The following is a 23,268-nucleotide window of genomic DNA, read 5'->3' as shown; positions in this document are numbered from 1 at the left end:
CTGCGTCATCCTCCCAAACTTCTCAAGCGTCTGGCGCTTGGGGTCACTGCCCCCAAGGAGGCAACTGGAGGGGACTGAGGGGAGGCTGGAGGAGCAAACGGGGCGAGCTAGGAAATTCCTCTGTCTTTAGTTCTAGAACCCCTGATCTCCTAGCAACGAGGCTGCGGAACCTCCGCAGACTCCAAGGGTTTTTTAGCGGCCGGTAGCAACACGGAGCCGGCTCCCCCTTTTCCAGCCTTCCTCCCCATCTCCCATTCCCCGTCCCCCACGACCTATACCAGAGGTCCTTAGGCCTCCACGTCTCCCCTTCTGCCTAGTAGCCCAAGGTTTCCACCCATCTGCCAGGTCTGGGGCGTGAAGTTGGCTGCCTTAGCTTGGGAAGGGGCTTGAGAGGGAAAAAACGAGAGGCCCACCAGGCGAAGGGGTGAGGGGTGGGGGGTTGCGGGAGCTCCCTCTCACTCCCGAAGATATAAAGCAACGTTTATTATTATTATTTTTTTCTTGAGAGAGAGAATGAGGCAGCGGGATGTTCCTCTAAAGGCCTTGTTTAAACCTGGGCCTGGGGAATGGTGGTGAGCTGGGTTCTGGGATACAGCGGGCCGGTTTCTCAGGTCAACACAGGCCTCGACTGTTCCCAGGGGGATGGCGTCCACTCCGATGGGGAATGAGGGGGAGAAGAAGAGCAGCTGGCCGTCTCAAGCTGCACCCTCCTTGAGAGGAGGTCCGGTGAGCACTGCAGGGGGCCCTAGAGGTGGGAGTGTAATGAAGTGAAGGCCTCCCAGGCAGAGGCACCCCGTCCCAGGTCTGAGCCACAAGCCCTGAGACTCTAGCTTCAACCCTGAGTCCTGAAGCCCAGACCCATAGCTCTCAACACTAGGCCCTGACTCTAAACCTCCACCAAACCCCACTCCTCCAGATTCAGAGCCTTCTAGCTAAATCTCAAGGCCCAGTCCTTCAAGAGCAAGCTCCTTGGACCCACAGGCCCCAGCCTGGGAACTCCTACACCCAGCACTTCCATGTGGGAGCTCCCAGGCTGAACCTCTCCGACTTTTCCTTTCCCAGGCTTCGTTGTCTCGCTCTGAGGAATACCTGTCCCGGATCAGTGCAGAACTCACGGAGGAGGCTTTGTGCACTGCTTGTTGCCACTTGAACCCTGTGCCCATCAAAAAAAAACAGACACAAGACCAAGCGACTCAGATATCCAAACGTGGTAACCCCCTGCCTCAGGACTATGGTGTCTAGAGAACCGCAGCCCCCATCATGCCTGGTTCCAGTCCCTGACCCCGCCCACCCCTAGCTGAACTCTCCAGGAGTCTGTGCCCATCTCGACCATCTCACAGCCAGCCCTAGGACCTGTGAAGTGCCCCTCTTACCCGCTAACCCAGTACCCACTCCTCACTGCTGGCTGAGAATCCCTTTACCCCGTCTGCCCTGGCCACACCTCTTCCTGGCCAAGGGGATAGTCCTTTCTCTGACTAGGTCCTCTACTTCCAGCATTCTTCACCAAGACCTGAGGCACAGACACCCGGTGAGTGAGGCTTCAAGGGAGATGCTCTTTGTTCTGGGAGAGAGATGGGGAACCTGGAGGGGAGAGAGCGAGGGTTTCACAACATCCCAGCAGGGTAGGGGAATTTTTGAACCCTGCACTTCCATTCTATTCTGCCCTGATCCTCAAATTCTGAGTTCTCAGCCGTCTCCCCTCTCTTCCACCATCTCCCGCTCCGACAGAAACCGTACCTGCAGCAAGGCACACCCCCTGCCAACTCCTCGTGAAAAGGTACATGCAGGGTCCATGGCTGCCAAGGCTATTCGATATTAACCAAACCTTTTGAGTTTGCACTATATGCTGGTCCCTGTCTTAGGAGCTTGGGACACAGAAATGAATGATACAGTCTCGGCCCTTGAAGAGTTCAGTTCAGTGTGGGGACAGACAAGGAAATGGCCAATTATAATACAGTATAGATAAGTTTCCATAATAGAAATGGACACAGTGGGATATTACGCTCGTCCCAACCTTAATTGGGACAGGAAGGAAAGGAACCATGGAGCTGCTGCTGCTTTTTTTTGTTTTGAGACAGAGTCTTGCTCTGTCACCCAGGCTGGAGTGCAGTGGCACAATCTTGGCTCACTGCAAGCTCCAATTCTTGGGTTCACACCATTCTCCTGCCTCAGCCTCTGGAGTAGCTGGGACTACAGGCACCTGCCACCACACCTGGCTAATTTTTTTGTATTTTTAGTAGAGACGGGGTTTCACCGTGTTAGCCAGGATGGTCTTGATCTCCTGACCTCATGATCTGCCCGCCTCAGCCTCCCAAAGTGTTGGGATTACACACTTTGGAGCTTCTTGAAGGAGGTAGCACCTAAAGAAATAATTTTCCACAGGGCGCAGTGGCTCACGCCTGTAATCCCAGCATTTTGGGAGGCTGAGATGGGCCGATGACTTCAGGGCAGGAGTTTGAGACCAACCTGGTCAACATGGTGACAGAGGTTGCAGTGAGCCAAGATTGCACCACTGCATTCCAGCCTGGGGGACGGTGAGACTCCATCTCAAAAAAAAAAAAAAAAAGAAAAAAAAGAAAGAAAGAATTTTCCAGGAAAAAAGAAAAAAAAAAAGAGGTTGGTAGGAGTCTTTCAAACAGTTGGAGTTGCATGAACAAAGGCAAAGAGCAGTCTTCGCAGAGCCACTGTGAGCATCTGTGTGTACTTAGGGCAGGGAGAAGCAGTTTAGCAGCTGGAGTCTACAGGCAAGGTAAGAGGGGACTCAAGAGACTTTGTGTGCCTTGTTTAGAGCCGTACACACTTTCCTGGCTGGGTGTGGTCGCTCATGCCTGTAATCCCAGCATTTTGGGAAGCTGAAGCAGGAGGATCGCTTGCATCCAGGAGTTTGAGACCAGCCTGGGCGACATGGTGATACCCCAGGCATGATGGCATGTGCCTGTGGTCCCAGTTACTTGGGAGGTGGGAGGATTGCTTGAGCCCAGGAGTTCAAGAACAGCCTGGGCAACATAGAGAGACCCCATCTCTATAAAAAGTTAAAAAATTAGCTAGGTGTGGTGGCATGAACCTGTGGTCTCAGCTACTCAAGAGGCTGAGGCCAGAGGATCACTTGAGCCTAGCAGGTTGATGCTGCAGTGAACCATGATCATGCCACCGCATTCCAGCCTGGGTGACAGTGCAAGACCCTGTCTCAAAAAGGCAATTTTTTAAAAAAGTAAAAAAAGAAATAGTAGGAGGAGCTGGGCGTGGTGGCTCATGCCTGTAATCCCAGCACTTTGGCAGGCCAAGGCGGGTGGATCATGAGATCAGGAGTTCAAGACCAGCCTGGCCAACGTAGTAAAACCCTGTCTCTACTAAAAATACAAAAATTAGGTCAGGTGCGGTGGCTCACGCCTGTAATCCCAGCACTTTGGGAGACCGAGGTGGGCAGATCATCTGAGGTCAGGAGTTCGAGACCAGCCTGGCCAACATGGTAAAACCCTGTCTCTACTAAAAATACAAAAATTAGCTGAGCATGGTGGCATGCACCTGTAATCCCAGCTACTCAGGAGGCTGAGGCAGGAGAATCACTTGAACCCAGGAGTTGGAGGTTGCAGTGAGCCACGATCGCACCACTGCACTCCAGCCTGGGCTGCAGAGCAAGACTGTCTCAAAAAAAAAAAAAAAAAATTAGCCAGGCATTGTGGCGCACACCTGTAATCCCAGCTACTCAAGAAGCTGAGGCAGAGAATTGCTTGAACCTGGCAGGCAGAGGTTTCAGTGAGTCGAGATCGTGCCACTGCACTGCAGCTTGGGCCACAGATCAAGACTCTGTCTCAAAAAAATAAAATAAAAATTAAGCACTTATTATGTGTCAGCACTGCTTGAGGGACTGGGGTGTTGCAGTAACCGAAACAGAGTTCCTGCTATCAAGAGGTTTAAAAAATTAGCCGGGCATGGTGGTGCACAGCTGTGCTCCCAGCTACTCGGGAGGCTGAGGTGGGAGGATCATTGGAGCCCAGGTTGAGGCTGCAGGAAGATATGATTACACCACTGCACTCTAGCCTGGCTGACAGAGGGAGACCCTGTCTTAAGAAAAATAAAAAAGACATGAGCCTTGGGTCTAAAGAGTGAAAAGGCTCTTTCTTGTCTCTTTTATGGAGCTCTTCCTAACAGTCAGTTGGGAAGATGAGCCCGCCCCTCTTTGATGCCCTTGGCTTCTCATGCCTCCCCCCGTTTTTGTCCCTAGAACATGCCTCAAAACTCCTCTTTTGCCACTCGTTAACCACTTCCGTTTGTGGGAACCTCCTGGTCATGAGCAGCATCATCCCGAAGCCTTCAAAGTGTTCTGGATTCATCACACAACCCTCCAACCTCAGCCAGCAAGGACACCACCAGAAATGAAAGCGCTTTAATAAAGAGACAGGGATCGTTCCCTCCCCCAGCTTGTGCAGTGCTCATGTGTGGTTTCTCTAGGGTGGAGATGCGGAACAGGGGGCCTTTTTTTTTTTTTTTCCCCTAGATGTGAGTGCTGGATGTGGGCATACATTGGAGTGTTTAGTTTTTTAAAAAAATTTTTGTGGCCAGGAGTGATGGCTCACGCCTGTAATCCCAGCACAGATCACAAGGTCGGGAGATCGAGACCATCCTGGCTAACACGGTGAAACCCTGTCTGTACTAAAAATACAAAAAATTAGCCGAGCATGGTGGCACGTGCCTGTAGTTCCAGCTACTCAGGAGACTGTGGCAGGAGAATTGCTTGAACCTGGGAAGCGGAGGTTGCAGTGAGCTGAGATTGCGCCATTGCACTCCAGCCTGGGCGACAGATGGAGACTCTGTCTCAAATTTTTTTTTTTTTTTTTTTTTTTTGTGGAGACAGGGTCTCACTGTGTTGCCCAGGTCTTGAACTCTTGGCCTCAAATGATCCTCCTGCCTCGGCTTCCCAAAATGCTGGGATTACTGGGATCACTGCACCTGGCCTGTTGACACAGATGAGCATATTGGTCCAAATCCAGCCTCCTGGCCACACTCCAGCACCTTAAGGTCTAGGCCTGTGGCATCTGGCAGGACTCCTCTTACTTCTGAAGAGCCACCTCTGCCACCACTGTTGGGGATGGGGACACTGAGCTACAGCCTCTCCCCTCTGATCTTTGGACTTCATGCCTGCGAGAACTTATCACACCCATTACTAGCCAGAAAGCAGTGCATTAGGCTTTGCACAGTTTGCGTTTAGCAATGCAAATGCTAAATTCATTTTAGCATTTAGTATTTGCATTGCTAAACGCAAACTGCACAAAGTTTGGCCATTTATTGGAGCCTCCTGAGGAAGTCAATTCCCATCTCTGAGCCTTAGTTTCCTTATCTGAAAAATGGGATTAATAAATGATCCCTGTCCGGTAGGGTCCTTTGGAGAGTTAAAAGACATAATTCAGTCAGGCATGATGGCTCATGCCTGTAATCCCAGGGACATACCGGACAATATGGTGGGAGGATCACTTGAGGACAGGAGTTCAAGACCAGTTTGGGTAACAGAGTGAGCCCCCACATCTAAAAACGCAAACAAGTTAGCCAGGTGTGGTGGAGCACACCTGTAGTCCCAGCTGCTCAGGTGGCTAAGGCTGGAGGATCACTTGAGCCCAAGACGTTGAGGCTGCACTGAGCTATGATGGTGCCACTGTACTCCAGCCTACACTACAGAGACACCGTCTCTAAAGAATAAAACAACATAGGCCGGGCGTAGTGACTCACGCCTGTAATCCCAGCACTTTGGGAGGCCGAGGTGGGCGGATCTCTTGAGGTCAGGAGTTCGAGACCAGCCTAGCCAACATAGTGAAACCCTGTCTCTACTAAAACACAAAAATTAACCGGGTGTGGTGGCAGGCTCCTATAATCCCAGCTACTCAGGAGGCTGAGGCAGGATAATCGCTTGAACCCGGTAGGCAGAGGTTGCAATGAGCTGAGATTGTACCACTACACTCCACCCTGGGTGACAGAGTAAGACTCAGTCGCGAAAAAGAAAAAGAAAAAAAAAAACAACATAATGCATACAGTTTGCCTCAGATTCTCCTAAAAGTCCACCCCTTTCTGAATATTTCAGCATCCTTTCAAGTGTCCTAAAAATGTTTAATTGCATTTAAATATAAAATTTTAATTAGGCCAGGCAAGATGGCTCATACCTGTAATCCCGGCACTTTGGGAGGCCCAGGCGTGCGGATCACTTGAGGTCAGGAGTTCGAGACCAGCCTGGTCAACATGACAAAACCCGGTCTCTACTAAAAATACAAAAATTAGCTGGGCATGGGTGCCTGTAGTCCCAGCTACTTGAGAAGCTGAGGCAGGAGAACGGTTTGAACCCAGGAGGTGGAGGTGGCAGCCATTGCACACCAGCCTGGGTGACAAGAGCGAAACTCCGTCTCAAAAAAAAAAGATAAAGTGGAAAAGGACACCCCCAAGGATATAAAACAAGTTCAAATTGGTAGATGGGTCACAGCAGATACACCTAAAATGTTAAAAAGATTGGGGTGGGGGGAAGAAATGGTGTACTTGAATAGATACAAAAATCCTCCAGAGGGGGTTGAATTTTAGGCAAACTGGTCATAAGACAAATTGAAAAGCCAGGCTTGGTGGCTCATGCCTGTAATCCCAGAACTTTGGGAAGTCGAGGAAGGAGGATTGCTTGAGGCCAGGGGTTCGAGACCAGCCTGGGCAACATAACAAGATCTCATTTCTACAAAAATTTAAAATTTAGGCAGGCACCGTGGCTTGCACCTGTAGTCCCAGCCACTCAGGACGCTGAGGTGGGAGGATCCCTTGAATCTAGGAGTTTGAGGTTGCAGTGAGCTGTGATGGCACCACTGCACTCCAGCCTGGCCGACAAAGCCAGGCCCTGTCTCTAAAAAGAAAGAAATTGAAAGCTGTTTGCCTCCTGCCCAGCAGAGAGAGAAGATGGGTGGCTCCTGTCAGTTCTCTTCCAGCTGGAAGAGGCCCACAAGGTCAAACAAGGCCTGGTGGAGAGGCCACTGCCGCCTGGAGTGAGGCTGGTCACTGGGAGGGCTTCACAGAGGTTGAGCCTAAAGCCAGGCTTTCTGACCCCAGGCCAGGCCTCCAGACACTGCCCTCTGCCCACTTTCGCATTTCCTCTTCTTTTTCAAATTGTTCCCCTTTCCCCAGCCCTCTCCCCAGAGAGGTGGTCCAGCGCTCGGTGGCCGCCTCCCCACACCCCACTGGCCCAATTACAAGTCATGATTTTCTGTTTATTGCTCAAAAACAAGAATTCAGAAGCAAAGGTGGAGAGACCGTGGGTTGGGGAGATGGCAGGAAGGGGGCAAGGCCTTGTCTCAGCTCTCCCCTTCATCCTTCTTCTGACCCTCCTGGCTGGAGTCAGACCTAGGGCCAGGGCATCTGGGAGGGGGGCGCCTTCAAGGGAACAGTAGAGCTATCGGGGGCAGTCCTTGAGGGGTGCCCTGTGCAGGAGGGGCCGCAAGATTTGCAGGGGGCAGAGTTCCCCTCCCAGAATCCAAAAGCCAGTAGGGTGGGGGGCAGGTCCCTCGTTTGGCAACTGAGAAGAGGCGGCTTTGGGCGGCAGGATGCTGGTTTATTTACTGTAGGATCTCCAGGGCCATCAAAGCCCCCTCATGGGACGGGGAGAATATTTACACAGCCAGGGAGGAGGGCAGCCAGGAGGCAGAGACCGGGTCCCGTACTTCCCCCGGCCCGAATGAGGAGGGAAGGGGCGTCCTGGCTCCTGCAGCTGTAGTCTTGGGGTTCAGATGGAAACTTCATACTCCCGCGTATCCTGAAGACAGAGAGATCAGGTCAGTTGTTGGAGTCTGATAGGGGTGGAAGAGGCAGTCGAATGGGAGGAGGGGCAATGACCCTGGGTTTTAAAGTAACATTGACCACTGGGGACCGGGGGGCCACAGGGGCTAATCTGGCCAGTGAAAGTGTTTGGTTCATCCTATAGTGTCGTAAAATGACACAAGAATCTGAATTTCTGGCTTGTCTTGAATAATTGGAAGATCTGCCAGTTGTGCCTCAGTTTCGACTATGGGGTAGAGCCGTATTCTTCAGATGGAGCTCAAGTCCTCCACTTAGCCACAGTCCTCACTGCTCCCTATTATCCACACGTGGCTTGCTGTGCTCATTGACATGGCCTCTGTGGGCAGCTGAGTTTGAAATTCCCAAGACAGAGATTCCAGAGACCTTGCGAGAAGGTTATGGAGTCCTGGGAGAGCCAAGTGGTGGCTCTTCAGGGGCAGGGGAGGTGCTCACCCCAGCTTCATACAGCGGGTTGCTGAAGTCCGACTCCACGGTGATAGGGCTGTAGGAGTGGGAGCCGGAGAAGCCAAAAAGGGACTTTCCCTGAAGCCTGGGAAAGGGAGAGGATAGAGGAGCTTATGAACAGGGTTCGGTGCCAGGCCCACAAGATGTCTGCCCTGGCTGGCAGCCCCTGTGCAGGCTACTTACTTGGTGTAGTATATGTAAACGCCACTGCCGAGAACAATGACCAAGCCTAGAGGCAGCAAGATGGCCAGGGCCAGGTTCCCCCCTTCCAGCTGCCGTGATGGATCTGTGGTCTGGGTCACTATAGGAGGAGGAGAGGCTGGTGAGCTGTGGTTGGGCCCGGTCCTGAGCTCTCCCAGCCTCCTGCCCTGGGCCTCAAACCCTGGGCTTCATCCCTCCAAGGCCTGGCCTCCTGCCCCGGCCTCTGCCTTGCCCTCCCGACCTGGCCAGCCTGGGTCTCCACCTGTGCCCTCACTGACCTTCCAGTTTTCGGTTGTCCAGGAGCTCCTCATAGGCAACTGCAGGGAGAGGAGGGGGAGGGGATGGGGTCTGAGCCAGGGAGGGGAGGAGGCTGGGAGGGGCCGGGAGCCCAGTGAGGCTGGGCTGGACAGTCTGGTTCTCTCTGCCCTCTGCTCAACCTCAACTTTCTCTCTCCCTTGGTGGAGAAGAGAGAGGAGTGACCAGCACAGGGCCTTTGTCCTCTTTCTCCAGACCCCTAAAAAGTCAGGGTTCCTGGACAGTCTGAGCCGAACTTTAGAATTTGTCAGAGATAGGGAAACTGAGGCCTATCCAGAGAGAGCAAGGGATTTCCAAGCCAAGGCTCCCTCTACTACACCCCTGAGCCAATCCCATGACCTCACATGACCCAGGACTTCTGGACACACCCGTGAGGACGCGAGGCCACAGGAGGAGAACCGGGAGCTCTGTAGGGTCGCCCATTGGTCTCAAATGTGCTACCTGACTCTCCCAGCCCTGTCACTTCCCAGACACTGGTGTGCCCCTCCTGCCCTGTCTGGCCAGGCACCTTTGCAGAGTGGGGGCTGGCTGGTCCACTGGGAGGGGTGGCCGGGCACACAGGTGATGGTGACCTCGCCGATAAGCTCAAAGCCCTCATAGCAGAAGAAGCGCAGAGACTCGCCCGCCTGGTAGTGGTGCTTGTACAGCGTCTGGTAGCCATTCTCGGGAACCCCTGGGTTCAGGCACGGCTCGTACTTCACTGCGGGGAGCATGCCAGTTACATGCCAGCTGCACCACTGCGCACAGGGCAGACAGGCTCTCCCAGGGCTACCCAGCCACCCTCCCAGGGTGTGCTCCAGACTCACAGGCGCATTTGGGGACCCTGTCGCTCCACTTGGGTGTGCCTGTGTCCCGGCTATAGCAGGTGAGCATGGCTGCCCCCTCGAGGCTATACCCTGGCAGGCAGCGGTACTGGACGTGGGAGCCAACGGGGAAGCCAGCGTCCGAGGCGGTGCGGTGCCCGTTGGCAATCTCGCCAGGGTCAGCACAAGTCATGACTGGTGGCAGAAGAACAAGGTTACGGAGAGTGAGGGCCTTAAAAAATCAGCCTGGGTAACACAGAGAGACCCCATCTCTACAACAAATTGAAAAATTAGCCAGGAGTGGTGGCGTGCTCCTGCGGTCCCAGCTACTCAGGAGTTGGAGGTGGGAGGATTGCTCGAGCCCAGTAAGTCGAGGCTGCAGTGAATGGTGAGCGCACTACTGCACTCCAGCCTGGGTGACAGAGTGAGACACAGTCTAAAAAAAAAGAAAAGAAAATCTCCCAGAAGCCTAGGGCTGGGAGAGGCCTGAGCCTCGGGCCGTTTCCTCTGAACACCTCTGCACACACATGCACTTCCCACCAATTCCTCAGAAGGAAGAGAGCATGAATTGGAAAAACTTAAAATGCAGTGCATTTATTTTCAGACCAGAATGACAGGCTTATTTTTTTTCAAAATTCAATGTATGTTGTATTTCAGGCTTCTTTTAGAAAACAGTTTGCTTGGGGAAATCCCAAGCCCCTATCCTGGGGTGAAATTCAAAATATTTAACCACCATACCAGAGCATATGGGCCAAATCCCAGCAGGGTGAGCCCAATATGGCTTGTCATCTGTGGAACAGTAGCTGCCCTCTTTAAAGGGGGCGCAGCTCTTCTGTCCCCAGTATTCTCATTATGCCCAGCCTAGTTCACTCACATACACTGCCTGCCTGCAGGCGTTTGAGTTTACAACCCTGTTGTGAAGGAATCATAATCATAGCCATTTCTTGTATATAAGCCTGAGCTAGGTACCCTGCTAAACATTTTACAAACAAATATAATTCTTTGTGTGTGTGTGTGTGTGTGTGTGTGTGTGTGTGTGTGTGTGTTTGAGACGGAGTGTCTCGCTGTCGCCCAGGCTGGAGTGCAATGGTGCTATCTCGGCTCACTGCAAGCTCTACCTCCCGGATTCCCAGGCCTCAGCCTCCTGAGTAGCTGGGACTACAGGTGCCCGACACCACACCCAGCTAATTTTTTGTATTTTTAGTAGAGACGGGGTTTCACCATGTTAGCCAGGATGGTCTTGATCTCCTGACCTCGTGAACCACCCGCCTTGGCCTCCCAAAGTGCTGGGATTACAGGCGTGAGCCATGGCGCCTGGCCTTTTGTTTTGTTTGTTTGTTTGTTTTTGAGAGTCTCGCTCTGTCACCTAGGCTGGAGTGCAGTGGCGCATCTCAGCTCAGGGCAACCTCCGCCTTCTGGGTTCAAGAGATTCTCCTGCCTCAGCCTCCCGAGTAGCTGCAGTTACAGGCGTTCGTTAGCACGCCCAGCTAATTTTTGTATTTTTAGTAAAGACAGGGTTTCACCATGTTGGCCAGGCTGGTCTCGAACTTCTGACCTCAGGCGATCCACCCACCTCAGCCTCCCACAGTGCTGGGATTACAGGTGTGAGCCACCACGGCTGGCTCCAAATATAATTCTTTGTTTTGGAGACGACAACTTGCTCTGTCACTCAAGCTGGAGTGCAGTGGTGAGATCACGGCTGACTGCAGCCTCAAACTCCTGGGCTTAAGCAATTCTCACACCTTAGCCTCCTGAGTAGCTGGGACTATAGGCATATACCACCATGCCTGGCTATATTTTTTATTATTTGTAGAGACAGGGTCTCACTATGTTGCCCAGGCTGTTCTCAATCTCCTGGGCTCAAGTGATCCTCCCACTTTGGCCTTCCAAAGCACTGCAATTTCAGATGTGAGCCACCACCTAGCACAAACATAATATTTAATCCCAATTATCTTGAGAGGCCAATGTCACTGTCATCTCCCTTGGAGCCCAGGGCTCTCAGGGCAGTCAAAGGACTTGGCCCATGGTCACTCAGCCAGGGAGTGGCAGAGCGGGAATCTGCCCAGGGTCACAGCCATGGAGCACTGGACAGGGACTCAGAGATGTGGGTCCTGGCACACCTTCAGGCTCAATCTTCTGCCTTGGGCAGGTTCCCTCCTGAGCCCGAGGCAGCAGGGCCAGCCGAACTCTTAGCCTCATCCAGGCCTAATATCCTGTGAATCCTTCCAGGGGCGGGGAGCTGTGTCCAGCCCAAATCTGGCTACCTGAGGTTTCTCCCCTTGGTCCCACCATTGCTTTCAGATGCCACATGGAACTACAGCCCCACATCCTTGGGGCTGGCTTCCCAAAATTTGAAGAAAGTGACCAGCTGCCATTCCTTTCTGCTCTTCAATTTTCTTTTACTTTTTTCTTTTTTTTCTTTTTGAGATGGAGTATCACTCCCGTGGCGCAGGCTGGAATGCAGTGGCATGATCTCAGCTTACTGCAACCTCAACCTCCTGGGTTCAAGTGATTCTCCTTCCTCAGCCTCCTGAGTAGCTGGGATTACAGGCGTGTGCCACAGCGCCCAGCTAGTTTTTTATTTTTAGTAGAGACGAGGTTTCACCATGTTGGCCAGGCTGGTCTTGAACTCTTGACCTCAGGTGATCCACCACACCTGGCCCTTTCTGCTCTTCTAAAATATACACACTCCCAGCTCCTTTAAATGTCACCTCCTCTGTGAAACCTCCTGCCCCAGCCCTGAGAAAATTAGCCCACTGCTCTCCCCACAGTCCCTCCTCACACCCAGGGCAGCACGCACCCTGTGAAGTTTCCATCTGCGCTTCACAACCTGAGTCCTACTCCACCAATGGGGAAACCAAGGTTCAGAGATGCTAAGTGCCTCGCCCAAAGTCACCCAGTGATCACCATCCTGCGTATCACTCCCAGATTGTGAGCTCCACAAGAGTATGGAGGGGCTTGAACTCCCTTCTCCTAACCTCAACCCAGCACGGGGCTTCGGTGATGGCATTCAAATAAACCAAGTGCTCTGACAACCTTGGTCCTAGCAAAGTGGCTCCCTACAATTTCAACTGAGAGGGCTGTGGGATTGGGGCGGGGCGTAGGACAGGAAGGATGGAGCCAAGTGTGGACACGGGGAGCCCAGTGGGAACCTGGTCGGAGCCCTGTTAGGGGCGAAACTCAGACGCCGCAGAGGAGGGATCAGGAGGGGACGGGGCGGGGCCATGAGACGAGGAAACAGGGACCGAGCTCAGGTCGGTGCAAGAAAGAAGAGGGATGCAGCCCGGAGAAGGTGAGAGGGAGACGCAGAGGGGACAGTTTCCGGGAACCGGGCGGAGCAGTGAGAGCTAAAGGGCATGGGGGCAGGGCCTGAAGAAGATCAGGAAGGACCCCGAGCGAAGGGACGGAATACAGAAAGCAAGGGGGCCGGTACAGGACAGGGTGGGGGCGGGGCCCACAGCGAAGGGGCGGGGCCGACAGGACGCGGGCGGGGCCGGCTCACTCTTTTGGCAGGCTGGCGGCGCGGCGCTCCAAGAGAGGTCCCACTGGCAAGTGAGAATGTCGGAGCCTAGCAGCTCGTAGCCAGGCTCGCACTGGTAGGTGAGCACCGTGCCCCGGATCAGGTCCCCGTGGGATGCCGTCCTCCAGCCCCACTCCGGAGGTGGCAGCTCGGGGCACGTGTCGTTCCTTGGGACCTCTGCAGGGGAGGGAGGGCGAGTTTGGAGGCTGCTGTTTTAACTCCGGGCTCCCTTCCAGCCTCGGAGGCTTTGCTCTGTGCCCCCTCCCGGGATCTGTCTCTCTCTCTCTTTCTTAGAGACAGGGTTTCCTCTGTCGCCCAGGCGGAGTACAGTGGTACAAGCATAGCTCACTGCAGCCTCAACCTCTTGGCTTCAAGCGATCCTCCCAGCTCGGTCTCTCAAGGCCCTGGGATAACAGGCGTGAGCCACCACGACCGGCCACCTCCCGGGATCTCTGGCTTGCCCGACCCGTGCCCATCCCGGGACTCTATCCCTCAGTACCTTTGAAGTGCAATACGAAGCCCTGGCCCAGGCCTGGATTTGGGGGCCCGGGCGGTGCCTGAAACTGCAGTGTGAGGTCGGGCCCAGAGGAGAGGAGACGGCGGCGCGGTTGAGGTCCCCGCAGCTGGGCCAAGACTCGGGCGCTGGGACCGTCCCCGTCGAACAGTGTCAGCATGTCCCCTTCCCGCACATTCAATCTGCAGGGAGTGGGACCAGACAATGGGGTGGGGCTGCGACTGGCCCCTCCCATCCAGCGCTGCCCCATCCTCAACTCTGCTCATTGGTAGCCCCTCCTACTCTCCAGCCCCGCCCATAATTTCCTCTATTCTATGGCTCCTCCCATGTCCTACTACCCAATCCCTAACCTTGCTTATTACTAATTCCGCCCACTGTCCAGTCCCTCCTTCATCACCATGGGATCCAAAGCCTAGCCCAACTCCAGCTCTGGCCAATCATAGACCAAATTCGCTTCCACCCTACACAACTCTAGGCTCTGCCTGAGTACCTGCTCTGAAGCCACGCCCACTTCAGCTTCTGTGCCGTCTCAAGACCCTCTAATACCAATTCAGCTCACTGGATTCTCCTCAGCCCTCCCCAACTTGTTGGTGATACCGTAACAGTTTGGGTCTGTGTTCCTGGAAGTAGCTCCATGGGCAGCCTCAGAAACCTCCAAAGAGTGAGAGGCACCAGGCCAGAGCCCCTTGTTCACAATAGCCCCCAAGGAAGGCTGCATTGCCCTATTTTATTTGTCCGAGGTTGCCTGGCTAATACGTGATTTGAGCCCAGCTCTCTCACCTCTATCCTGAACCCTTAGTGCACCAGCCTATCCACCGAATTCTGGATAGATACGCAAGAGCCAGGCAGGCTCAGAATGCAGGCTAGTGCATTGGCATACCACACTTTGCTGAGCCTACACCCGTCGCACCCTCTGCAGAACCCAAACATACATCTCAACTTGGAGCAAGATGCGCTTCTCTTCCTGGACGTGTAGGCCCCACACGCAGTCCTGGCCCGGGCTATAGCTCTGGGGCCAGTCGGGAGAGAGGACCACACCAGCTGGCTCCGACAGCTCCCCTCCACACATGGCTAGGGAAAAAGGGGTGTCAGGTTCGGGACCCAGGTGGGCATGCCGTCTCCATTTCACCACGGTCCTCACCACTCGTGATGCATGCACCACATCACCTCGCTTGTTTCCTATTACCTATGATCCACCTGCTTCTTTTATTCTTTTATTTTTATTTTTATTTATTTATTTTTTCACTTTTTTTTTGAGACAGAGTCTTGCTCTGTCGCCCAGGCTGGAGTGCAGTGGCGCAATCTCAGCTCACTGCAAGCTCCATCTCCCGGGTTCACGCCATTCTCCTGCCTCAGCCTCCCGAGCAGCTGGAACTACAGGCGCCCACCGCCACACCCGGCTAATTTTTTTGTATTTTTAGTAGAGACGGTGTTTCACTCTATTAGCCAGGATGGACTCAATCTCCTGACCTCGTGATCCGCCTGCCTCGGCCTCCCAAAGTGCTGGGATTATAGGCATGAGCCACTACGCCTGGCCCTTATTTTTATTTTTTTAGACGGTGTCTCACTGTGTCGCCCAGGCTGGAGTGCAGTGGCACAATCCCGGCTCACTGCAATCTCCACCTCCCAGGTTCAAGCGATTCTCGTGCCTCAGCCTCCCAAGTAGCTGGGATTACAAGCACGCACCACCATGCCTGGTTAATTTTTGTATTTTTAGTAGAGACGGAGTTTCACTATGTTGACCAGGCTGGTCTCCAACTTCTCACCTCAGGTGATCCACCTGCCTGAGCCTCCCAGAGTGTTGGGATTACAGGCGTGAGCCACCGCGCCTGGCTTTATCCACCTGTTTCTTTTTCTTTTCTTTTTTCTTTCTTTCTTTTTTTTTTTTGAGAAAGAATTTCACTCTTGTTGCCCAGGTTGGAGTGCAGTGCCGTGATCTCGGCTCACCGCAACTTCCGCCTCCTGAGTTCAAGCGATTCTCCTGCCTCAGCCTCCCGAGTAGCTGGGATTACAGGCATGCACCGCCACACCCAGCTAATTTTGTATTTTAAGTAGAGACAGGGTTTCTCCATGTTGATCAGGCTGGTCTCGAACTCCCGACCTCAGGTGATCTACCTGCCTCTGCCTCCCATAGTGTTGGGATTACAGGCGTGAGCCACCGCACCCAGCCATGATCCACCTGTTTCTTGCCACGTCTAGGTCCTTTTGTGTTCAATATCCAGTCCTGCTCTTAACAAACCCCACCCACTCTCCACTCCAGCCTGCCCAATCTGTGACTTAACCCAACAGCAGTTATTGCTCTTGAAGACATTTGGGTTTGTGACCCCTGCATTCAGTAACAAGCCCACCAGTCATTCAGCTAAGAAAACAGTCTCTGAAGGGACAGGGATTTACCCAAGGCTTGGGTTGATTAGGTCTGGATATGCAGCCTTCCTCTCTGAATGGCCTTGCTGGGATTTCCAGTTCAGGGGGCATCATGGACTGAAAGACCTGCCTGCGAAGAGGAAGGCTCACCTTTGCAGGCCGGCTCTGTGTCGTTCCAGTGGGGTTCTGTGGGATCCACACATTCGATGGCATTGGGGGGTCCAGGGGGCTCCAGGGCATATCCTGGGAGGCACGAGAAGGTTGCCAGTGCCCCTGGGCGATACTCAGGGTCCGTGGTAGTGACGTTTCCATGTGCCAGGAAGGGGGCGAAGCAGCGATCCTCCTCAAAGGCTGGGAAGGAGTCAGTCATAACAATTAAGCATTAGGGCAGGCCTCAAGGGATCTCAAATTGGGGATGTGAGCTAAATTGGGGTGTTGTTTGGCCACTCCCTGGGCCTTTTTTTTTTTTTTTTGAGACAGAGTCTTGCGCTGTCGCCCGGACTGGAGTGCAGTGGTATGACCTCGGCTCCCTGCAGCCTCTGACTCCCAGGTTCAAGCAATTCTCATGCCTCAGCCTCCCAAGTAGCTGGGATTACAGGTGTGCACCACCATGCACAGCTATTTTTTTTTTTTTTTTTTTCCTGAGACGGAGTTTCACACTTGTTGCCCAGGCTGGTGTGCAATGGCACGATCTTGGCTCACCGCAACCTCCGCCTCCTGGGTTCAAGCGATTCTCCTGCCTCAGCCTCCTGAGTAGCTGGGATTACAGGCATGTGCTACTAGGCCTGCCTAATTTTTTTGTATTTTTAGTAGAGACGGGGTTTCTCCAGGTTGGTCAGGCTGGTCTCAAACTCCTGACCTCAGGTGATCTGCCCGCCTCAGCCTCCCAAAGTGCTGGGATTACAGGCATGAGCCACGTGCCTGGCCAATTTTTGTATTCTTAGGAGAGATGGGGGTTTCACCATGTTGGCTAGGCTGGTCTTGAACTCCTGGCCTTAAGTGATCTGCCTGCCTCAGCCTCCCAAAATACTGGGATTACAGACATGAGTCACTGCGCCCAGCCTGGGTTTTTTTTTATTTTTTATTTTTTTAGAAACAGGGTCTCACTCTGTTGCCCAGGCTGGAGTGCAGTGGTGTGATCACAGCTCATTGCAGCCTAGATCTCCTAGGCTCAAGCGATCCTCCCACCTCAGCCTCTCCGGTAGCTGGGGACTATAGCATGCACACCCCACCCAGCAGCTCATTTTCCAATTTTTTTTTTTTGGTAGAGATGGGGTTTCACCATGTTACTCAGGCTGGTCTTGAACTCCTGACCTCAGGTGATCCACTGGCCTCGGTCTCCCAAAGTGCTGGGATTACAGGTGTGAGCCACTGCCCTGGGGTCGGTGAGTTTTTAAAAACTGAATGCCACTGGGTTTAGCATTCACTCTCCAGATTGTCAAAAAATTTCTAACACTCCTCATTCACATATTTATATTGCCTCCCTGGCCTCTTGAGGGAAGCCCCTGGGCTAGCCAAATCCCAGCCACCATTCTACAGAGAGGAAGTTCATAGACGAAAAAGCCACTTGCTCAAGGTCACCCAGAAGACAATGGCAAAAGCAGGTCTCAAACCCAGATGGCTTGATTCCCAGCCACAGATACTTGGCTCTGGAAACAGCAAAGACGGGCGGGTAAGGGTAGGGGTGCCTTTGGAGAACTGGCTGGTGTAGGTGTATTCTCTCCTCAGAAATAACAATTGGATTCTGATCATCCATGCTGTTGCTAGAACCCAACATTTCAGCTAATGCAAAAACTACTCAGTTTTTACTTTAGACTAAGTCAACAAAAGTGAACATTTGTAGAGCATTTGAGTTTCTGTGCACCTGATCAGATCTTAGCTGCAACACTCCCTGTGAGTTAAGATTTAGGTGCATATGATACCAATGAGGAATCCTTTTCTTTACTTTTTTTTTTTTTTTGAGATGGAGTTTTGCTCTTGTTGCCTAGGCTGGAGTGCAATGGTACGACATCGGCTCACTGCAACTTCTGCCTCCCAGGTTCAAGTCATTCTCCTGCATCAGCCTCCCGAGTAGCTGGGATTACAGGCACCCACAACCACCCCCAGCTAATTTTTGTATTTTTTTAGTAGAGATGGGGTTTCACCATGTTGGCCAGGCTGGTCTCGAACTCCTGACCTCAGATGATCCACCCGCCTCAGCCTCCCAAAGCGCTGGGATTGCAGGCATGAGCCACCACACCGGGCCTTTTTGCTTTTTTTTTTTTTTTTTTAATATTTTATTTTTTATTTTTTGAGACCGAGTCTCGCTCTGTTGCCCAGGCTGGAGTGCAGTGGCATGATCTCACTTCACTGCAACCTCGGCTTCCCAGGTTCAAGCGAGTCTCGTGTCTCAGCCTCCCGGGTAGCTGGGATTACAGGCACGTGTCACCACGTCTGGCTAATTTTTGTGTTTTTAGTAGAAATGGGGCTTTGCCATGTTGCCCAGGCTGGTTTCAAACTCCTGGGCTCAAATGATCCACCTGCCTCAGCCTCCCAAAGTGCGGGGATTACAGGCATGAGCCACTGCCTCCGGGCTATTTTATTTATTTTTAAAAATGAGGTCAGACACAGTGGCTCACAAGTATAATCTCCACACTTTGGGAGGCCGAGGCAGGTGAATCATCTGAGGTCAGGAGTTCGAGACCAGCCTGACCAACGTGGTGAAACCCCATCTCTACTAAAAATACAAAAATTAGCTGGGCATGGTGGCTAACACCTGTAATCCCAGCTACCCAGGAGGCTGAGGCAGGAGAATCACTTGAACCTGGAAGGCAGAAGTTGCAGTGAGCCGAGATTGCGCCATTGCATTCCAACCTGGGTGACAAGAGCGAAACTCCATCTCAAAAAAAAAAAAGAAAAAAAGAAAAACAATGAGACGGGGTCTTGCTTTGTTGCCTAGGCTGGAGTGCAATGGTGGGATCACAACTCACAGCAGCTTTGACCTCCCAGACTCAAGTGATCCTCCTGCCTCAGCTTCCTGAGCAGCTGGGACCATAAGCGTGCACCACCACACCTGGCTAATTGTTTGTTTCGTTTTGTTTTGTAGAGACAAAGGTCTTGCTATGTTGCCCAGGCTGGTCTCAAACTCCCAGGCTCAAGTGATCCTCCCATCTTAGCCTCCCAAAGTGCTGGGATTACAGGCGTAAGCCATTGTGCCTGGCCACAGTGAAGAATCTTAAACTCGTAGAACAGCGTGGCCTACAACTATGGAGGCAGGTCTCAAAACTTGCCATTTTCATTAAAAGACCTGGACTGTTCGTACTTTAACACTCCCAGAATCTATCCCGCAATTGATTTTTGCAGATCCACTGTTCTATTTCACTATTACTTAACCTGCAAGGTATCATGTCCAAATCCTAAGCATCCATTACAGCCCAGTGTCAATTCCATTTCTTCCATGATTCTCATCAAACACTAGACCCTCCCATCTCTGAGCACTTCACTTCACGTTTTTGGTCTCTCTCTTGCTACTGTTTATACAACTCCTCTGTTTTCAGCCACAATGAAATTCTGTTTCCCAAACATACCAGGCATTTCTCTACTTGCTCTTTCCCAAAGTTCCTTTCTTTCCTTTCCTTTTCTTTTGTTTTCTTTTCTCTTTTTTTTTTTTTTTTTTGACAGGGTCTTGCTCTGTTGCCCAGGCCGGAGCGCAGTGCTGCAATCATAGCTCACTGCAACCTCTTGGGTTCAAGTGATCCTCCCACCTCAACCTTCCATGTAGCTGGGACTAGAAGTGTGTGCCACCACACCTGGATATATATATATACAGGGTCTCACTATGTCGCTCAGACTGGTTCTCAAACCTCCGGCCTCAAGCAATCATCCCACCTTGGCCTCCCAAAGTACTGGGATTAGAGACATGAGTCACCACAACTGGCCTTGATCTTCCTCTTTTAAAATATCCTCTGTTGGTTGGGCAGGGTGGCTCACGCCCGTAATCCTAGCACTTTGAGAGGCCAGGGTGGGAGGATCACTTCAGCTCAGCAGTTAGAGATCAGCCTGGGCAGTATAGTGAGATGCTGTCTCTACAAAAAATTAAAAAATTACCCAGGCATGGTGGTGCACGCTTGTGGTCCCAGCTACTAGGGAGGCTGAGGCAGGAGGATCACTTGAGCCCGGCAGGTTGAGGTTGCAGTGAACCATGATTGGGCCACTGCACTACAGCTTGGGTGATAAAGCAAGACCTGTTTCAATAATAATAATAATAATAATAAAATACCTTCTGTCCTATAAGGCCAAGTTCAAATGCTTCTTCCTTCACGATCACTTCCTTGTTTCTACCCCTTCACATTCATTCCCCTTCTTCTGGTAACAGCACCCCAATTTTAATTTTGGGACGCATGCCTACCCCACTCCCAGTCCACGAGGTTGAGTTGAAGCCCACCAGGGGAGGCCACATGAGGCAGATTAGCCTATCCCAATACTGCCTTCTCCTAGCTCGGTGATTGGCTCAGGCTAAGGCCAACCAGGACCTCAGCCAGGTCAATGAGTGCCTCTCCTGGCACTTTTGCTGAGCTCTCAGGAAATACATGAGTGTTCTCTCTGGTGAGGTTACTAAGTTGGTGGTATGGGCTGGGCGAGGTGGCTCACGCCTGTAATGCTAGCACTTTGGGAGTGCAAATCACTCGAGCCCAGGAGTTCAAGACCAGCCTGGGCAACATGGTGAAACCCTGTCTCTACTAAAAACACAAAAATTAGCTGGGCGTAGTGGTGCATGCGTGTAGTCCCAGCTACTCGGGAGGCTGAGGCATGAGAATCGCTTGAACCTGGAGGAGGGGGCTGCAGTGAGCTAAGATCCCGCCACTGCACTCCAGCCTGGGCGACAGAGAGGGACTCAGAATTAGCTGGGCGTGGTGGCGCATGCCTGTAATCCCAGCTACTCAGGAGGTTGAGGCAGAAGAATCGCTTGAACCCAGGAGGCGGAGGTTGCAGTGAGCTGAGATCACACCGTTGCACTCCAGCCTGGGCAACAAGAGCAAAACTCCATCTCAAAATAAATAAATAAATAAAGGCCAGGCGCGGTGGCTCACACCTGTAATCCCAGCACTTTGGGAGGCCGAGGCGGGCGGATCACGAGGTCAGGAATCGAGACCATCCTGGCTAACAAAGTGAAACCCCATCTCTACTAAAAATACAAAAAAAAAAAAAAAAAAAATTTAGCCGGGCGTAGTGGCAGGCGCCTGTAGCCCCAGCTACTCGGGAGACTGAGGCAGGAGAATGGCATGAACCCAGAAGGAGGAGCTTGCAGTGAGCCGAGATCGCGCCACTGCACTCCAGTCTGGGCGACAGAGCAAGACTCCATCTCAAAAAAAAAAAAATAAAATAAATAAATAAATAAAATAAAAACTAAGTTGGTGGTAAATCAGCAGCTATGTCCATCACACAGGGAAAGCCTGCCTGAGAATGAAGCCAACACAGAGGAAAGAACTGAGATACTGAGATAACTGGTCTCTGGGCTGTGTACCTGGATCCAGGCATGCATGAAGCTTAAACAGAGAAGGCTGCCTCGGGAAAGGAGAAGGGGTCCCTAGAAGAGATCCTTGCAGTTTTGGGGCAGGGAGGCAAGTCACGTTTCAGGAATCCCAGTATGGAGATGAACAGGCATGGAGTTTGTGCTTCCAACTATGCCTGGTGTCAGGAAGAGGGGATGGTGTGGCGGCTGGGGTCCAGTGGGGGAGTGGGTCACTTACCTTCAAATCGGAGGCTTAACAGCAGGGGATTGGCAGGTGTCTCTGACAGCAGCTCCACATAGAGGGACTGGGCGTCACTGATGAGACCCCGCTCAGGGACATCGTCCATGTCTGAATCATAGATCACGGGGGATAGGGGGCTGCCCCCTGAGCGCACCATCAGCCTGGGATGGACAGAATCGTGACCAGGAGCTCAACCTCCCTCACAAGCTGCCTCACCCCTTGCCCGCTCTCCTAACTTATTTTTATAGCTGTTGTCATCACACATTAACTATATGCCACACACTCTTCTAAGCACTTACACATTCTTTCTCATTTAATTTTCACAAGAACTCTTGAGTCACACACTATTATTATCCCTTATTTTATAGAGGAGGATATTGGGGCATAGAAAGATCAAGTGACCTGTCCAAGGTCACAGAGCAAGTAGTGGCAGGGCTGAGATACCTAGTTGCTAGGTAAAGGATGTTAATGATGATGAAGATAGCAGATGCTTGACCAGGCACGGTGGCTCAGCTCACACCTGTAATCCCAGCACTTTGGGAGGCCAAGACGGGTGGATCACCTGAAGTCAGGAGTTCAAGACCAGGCTGGCCAAAATGGTAAAACCCCATGTTTACTAAAAATACAAAAATTAGCCAGGTGTGGTGGTGCATGCTTGTAATCCCAGCTTCTCAGGAGGCTGAGGCAGGAGAATCGCTTGCATCTGGGAGGTGGAGGTTGCAGACAGCCGAATTCATGCCACTGCACTCCAGCCTGGGTGACAGGGTAAGACTATCTCAAAGAAAAGAAGAAGAAGAAGAAGATAGGCCACATGTGGTGGCTCATGCCTGTAATCCCAGCACTTTGGGAAGCCGAGGTAGGCAGATCACGAGGTCAGGAGATCGAGATCATCCTGGCTAACACAGTGAAACCCCATCTCTACTAAAAAAAAAAAAAAAAAAAGTACAAAAAATTAACTGGACATGGTGGCATGCACTTGTAGTCCCAGCTACTCAGGAGGCTGAGGCCAGAGAATCACTTGAGCCCGGGAGGCAGAGGTTGCAGTGAGCCAAGATCGCGCCACTGCACTCCAGCCTGGGCGACAGGGTGAGACTCCATCTCAAAAAAAAAAAAAAAAAAAAAAAAAGAGGATAGCAGACACTTTTATAGTGCTTATTGTCTTAGGCGCCATTCTAAGGACTTTATATAACTTCAGCACTTATCCTCCCAGAAACCTGAAGAGGGAGGTACTGTTATCTCCATTCTATAGATGAGGAAGCTGAGGCACAAAGAAGTTAAGTGATTTGTCTCAGGTTGCACAACTACACTTCCTAAGAAAGGCTTAGGACTGGCCGGGCGCAACGGCTCATGCCTGTAATCTCAGCACTTTGGGAGGCCAAGGCGAGCAGATCACCTGAGATCGGGAGTTCGAGACCAGCCTGACCAACATGGAGAAACCCTGTCTCTACTAAAAATACAAAATTAGCTGGGCGTGGTGGTGCATGCCTGTAATCCCAGCTAATCAGGAGGCTGAGGCAGGAGAATCGCTTGAACCTGGGAGGCAGAGGTTGCTGTGAGCCG

General features: G+C 52.2%; 1 protein-coding gene and 1 long non-coding RNA gene across 16 annotated transcripts in view; one reads left to right on the top strand and one right to left on the bottom strand.

Moving 5' to 3' along the window:
* The first annotated feature begins 205 nt into the window (after nucleotides 1–205).
* Nucleotides 206–1,196, top strand: LOC106994986 (uncharacterized). Its single transcript, XR_001441696.3, has 3 exons — nucleotides 206–345; nucleotides 639–726; nucleotides 1,063–1,196. It is a non-coding gene; the product is annotated as an uncharacterized LOC106994986 (long non-coding RNA).
* A 6,012-nt stretch (nucleotides 1,197–7,208) lies between these two features.
* The window catches only part of SEZ6L2 (seizure related 6 homolog like 2), a 28,614-nt gene continuing 12,554 nt past the window's right edge, over nucleotides 7,209–23,268 (bottom strand). For 6 of the 15 annotated variants that reach the window (XM_077985755.1, XM_015125955.3, XM_077985762.1 and 3 more), the window contains 10 exons: nucleotides 21,706–21,869; nucleotides 16,127–16,327; nucleotides 14,545–14,683; nucleotides 13,598–13,794; nucleotides 13,081–13,275; nucleotides 9,582–9,773; nucleotides 9,284–9,475; nucleotides 8,443–8,560; nucleotides 8,248–8,344; nucleotides 7,209–7,771 (listed from right to left, as the gene is read on the bottom strand). In XM_077985755.1, the coding sequence (XP_077841881.1) occupies nucleotides 7,742–7,771; nucleotides 8,248–8,344; nucleotides 8,443–8,560; nucleotides 9,284–9,475; nucleotides 9,582–9,773; nucleotides 13,081–13,275; nucleotides 13,598–13,794; nucleotides 14,545–14,683; nucleotides 16,127–16,327; nucleotides 21,706–21,869 (1,525 nt within the window). In that variant the 3' untranslated portion in view covers nucleotides 7,209–7,741. Of the gene's footprint in view, nucleotides 7,902–8,183; nucleotides 8,345–8,442; nucleotides 8,561–8,738; nucleotides 8,778–9,283; nucleotides 9,476–9,581; nucleotides 9,774–13,080; nucleotides 13,276–13,597; nucleotides 13,795–14,544; nucleotides 14,684–16,126; nucleotides 16,328–21,705; nucleotides 21,870–23,268 lie in introns of all 15 variants that reach the window. The other 9 variants (XM_015125954.3, XM_015125957.3, XM_077985760.1 and 6 more) reach the window with 5 other exon arrangements.

Source organism: Macaca mulatta, chromosome 20 (assembly GCF_049350105.2).
Source record: "Macaca mulatta isolate MMU2019108-1 chromosome 20, T2T-MMU8v2.0, whole genome shotgun sequence".
NCBI classification, from domain to species: Eukaryota; Metazoa; Chordata; class Mammalia; order Primates; family Cercopithecidae; genus Macaca; species Macaca mulatta.
The sequence above is the reverse complement of the archived record's forward strand: the minus strand, read 5'-3'. Positions and strand labels throughout refer to the sequence as shown.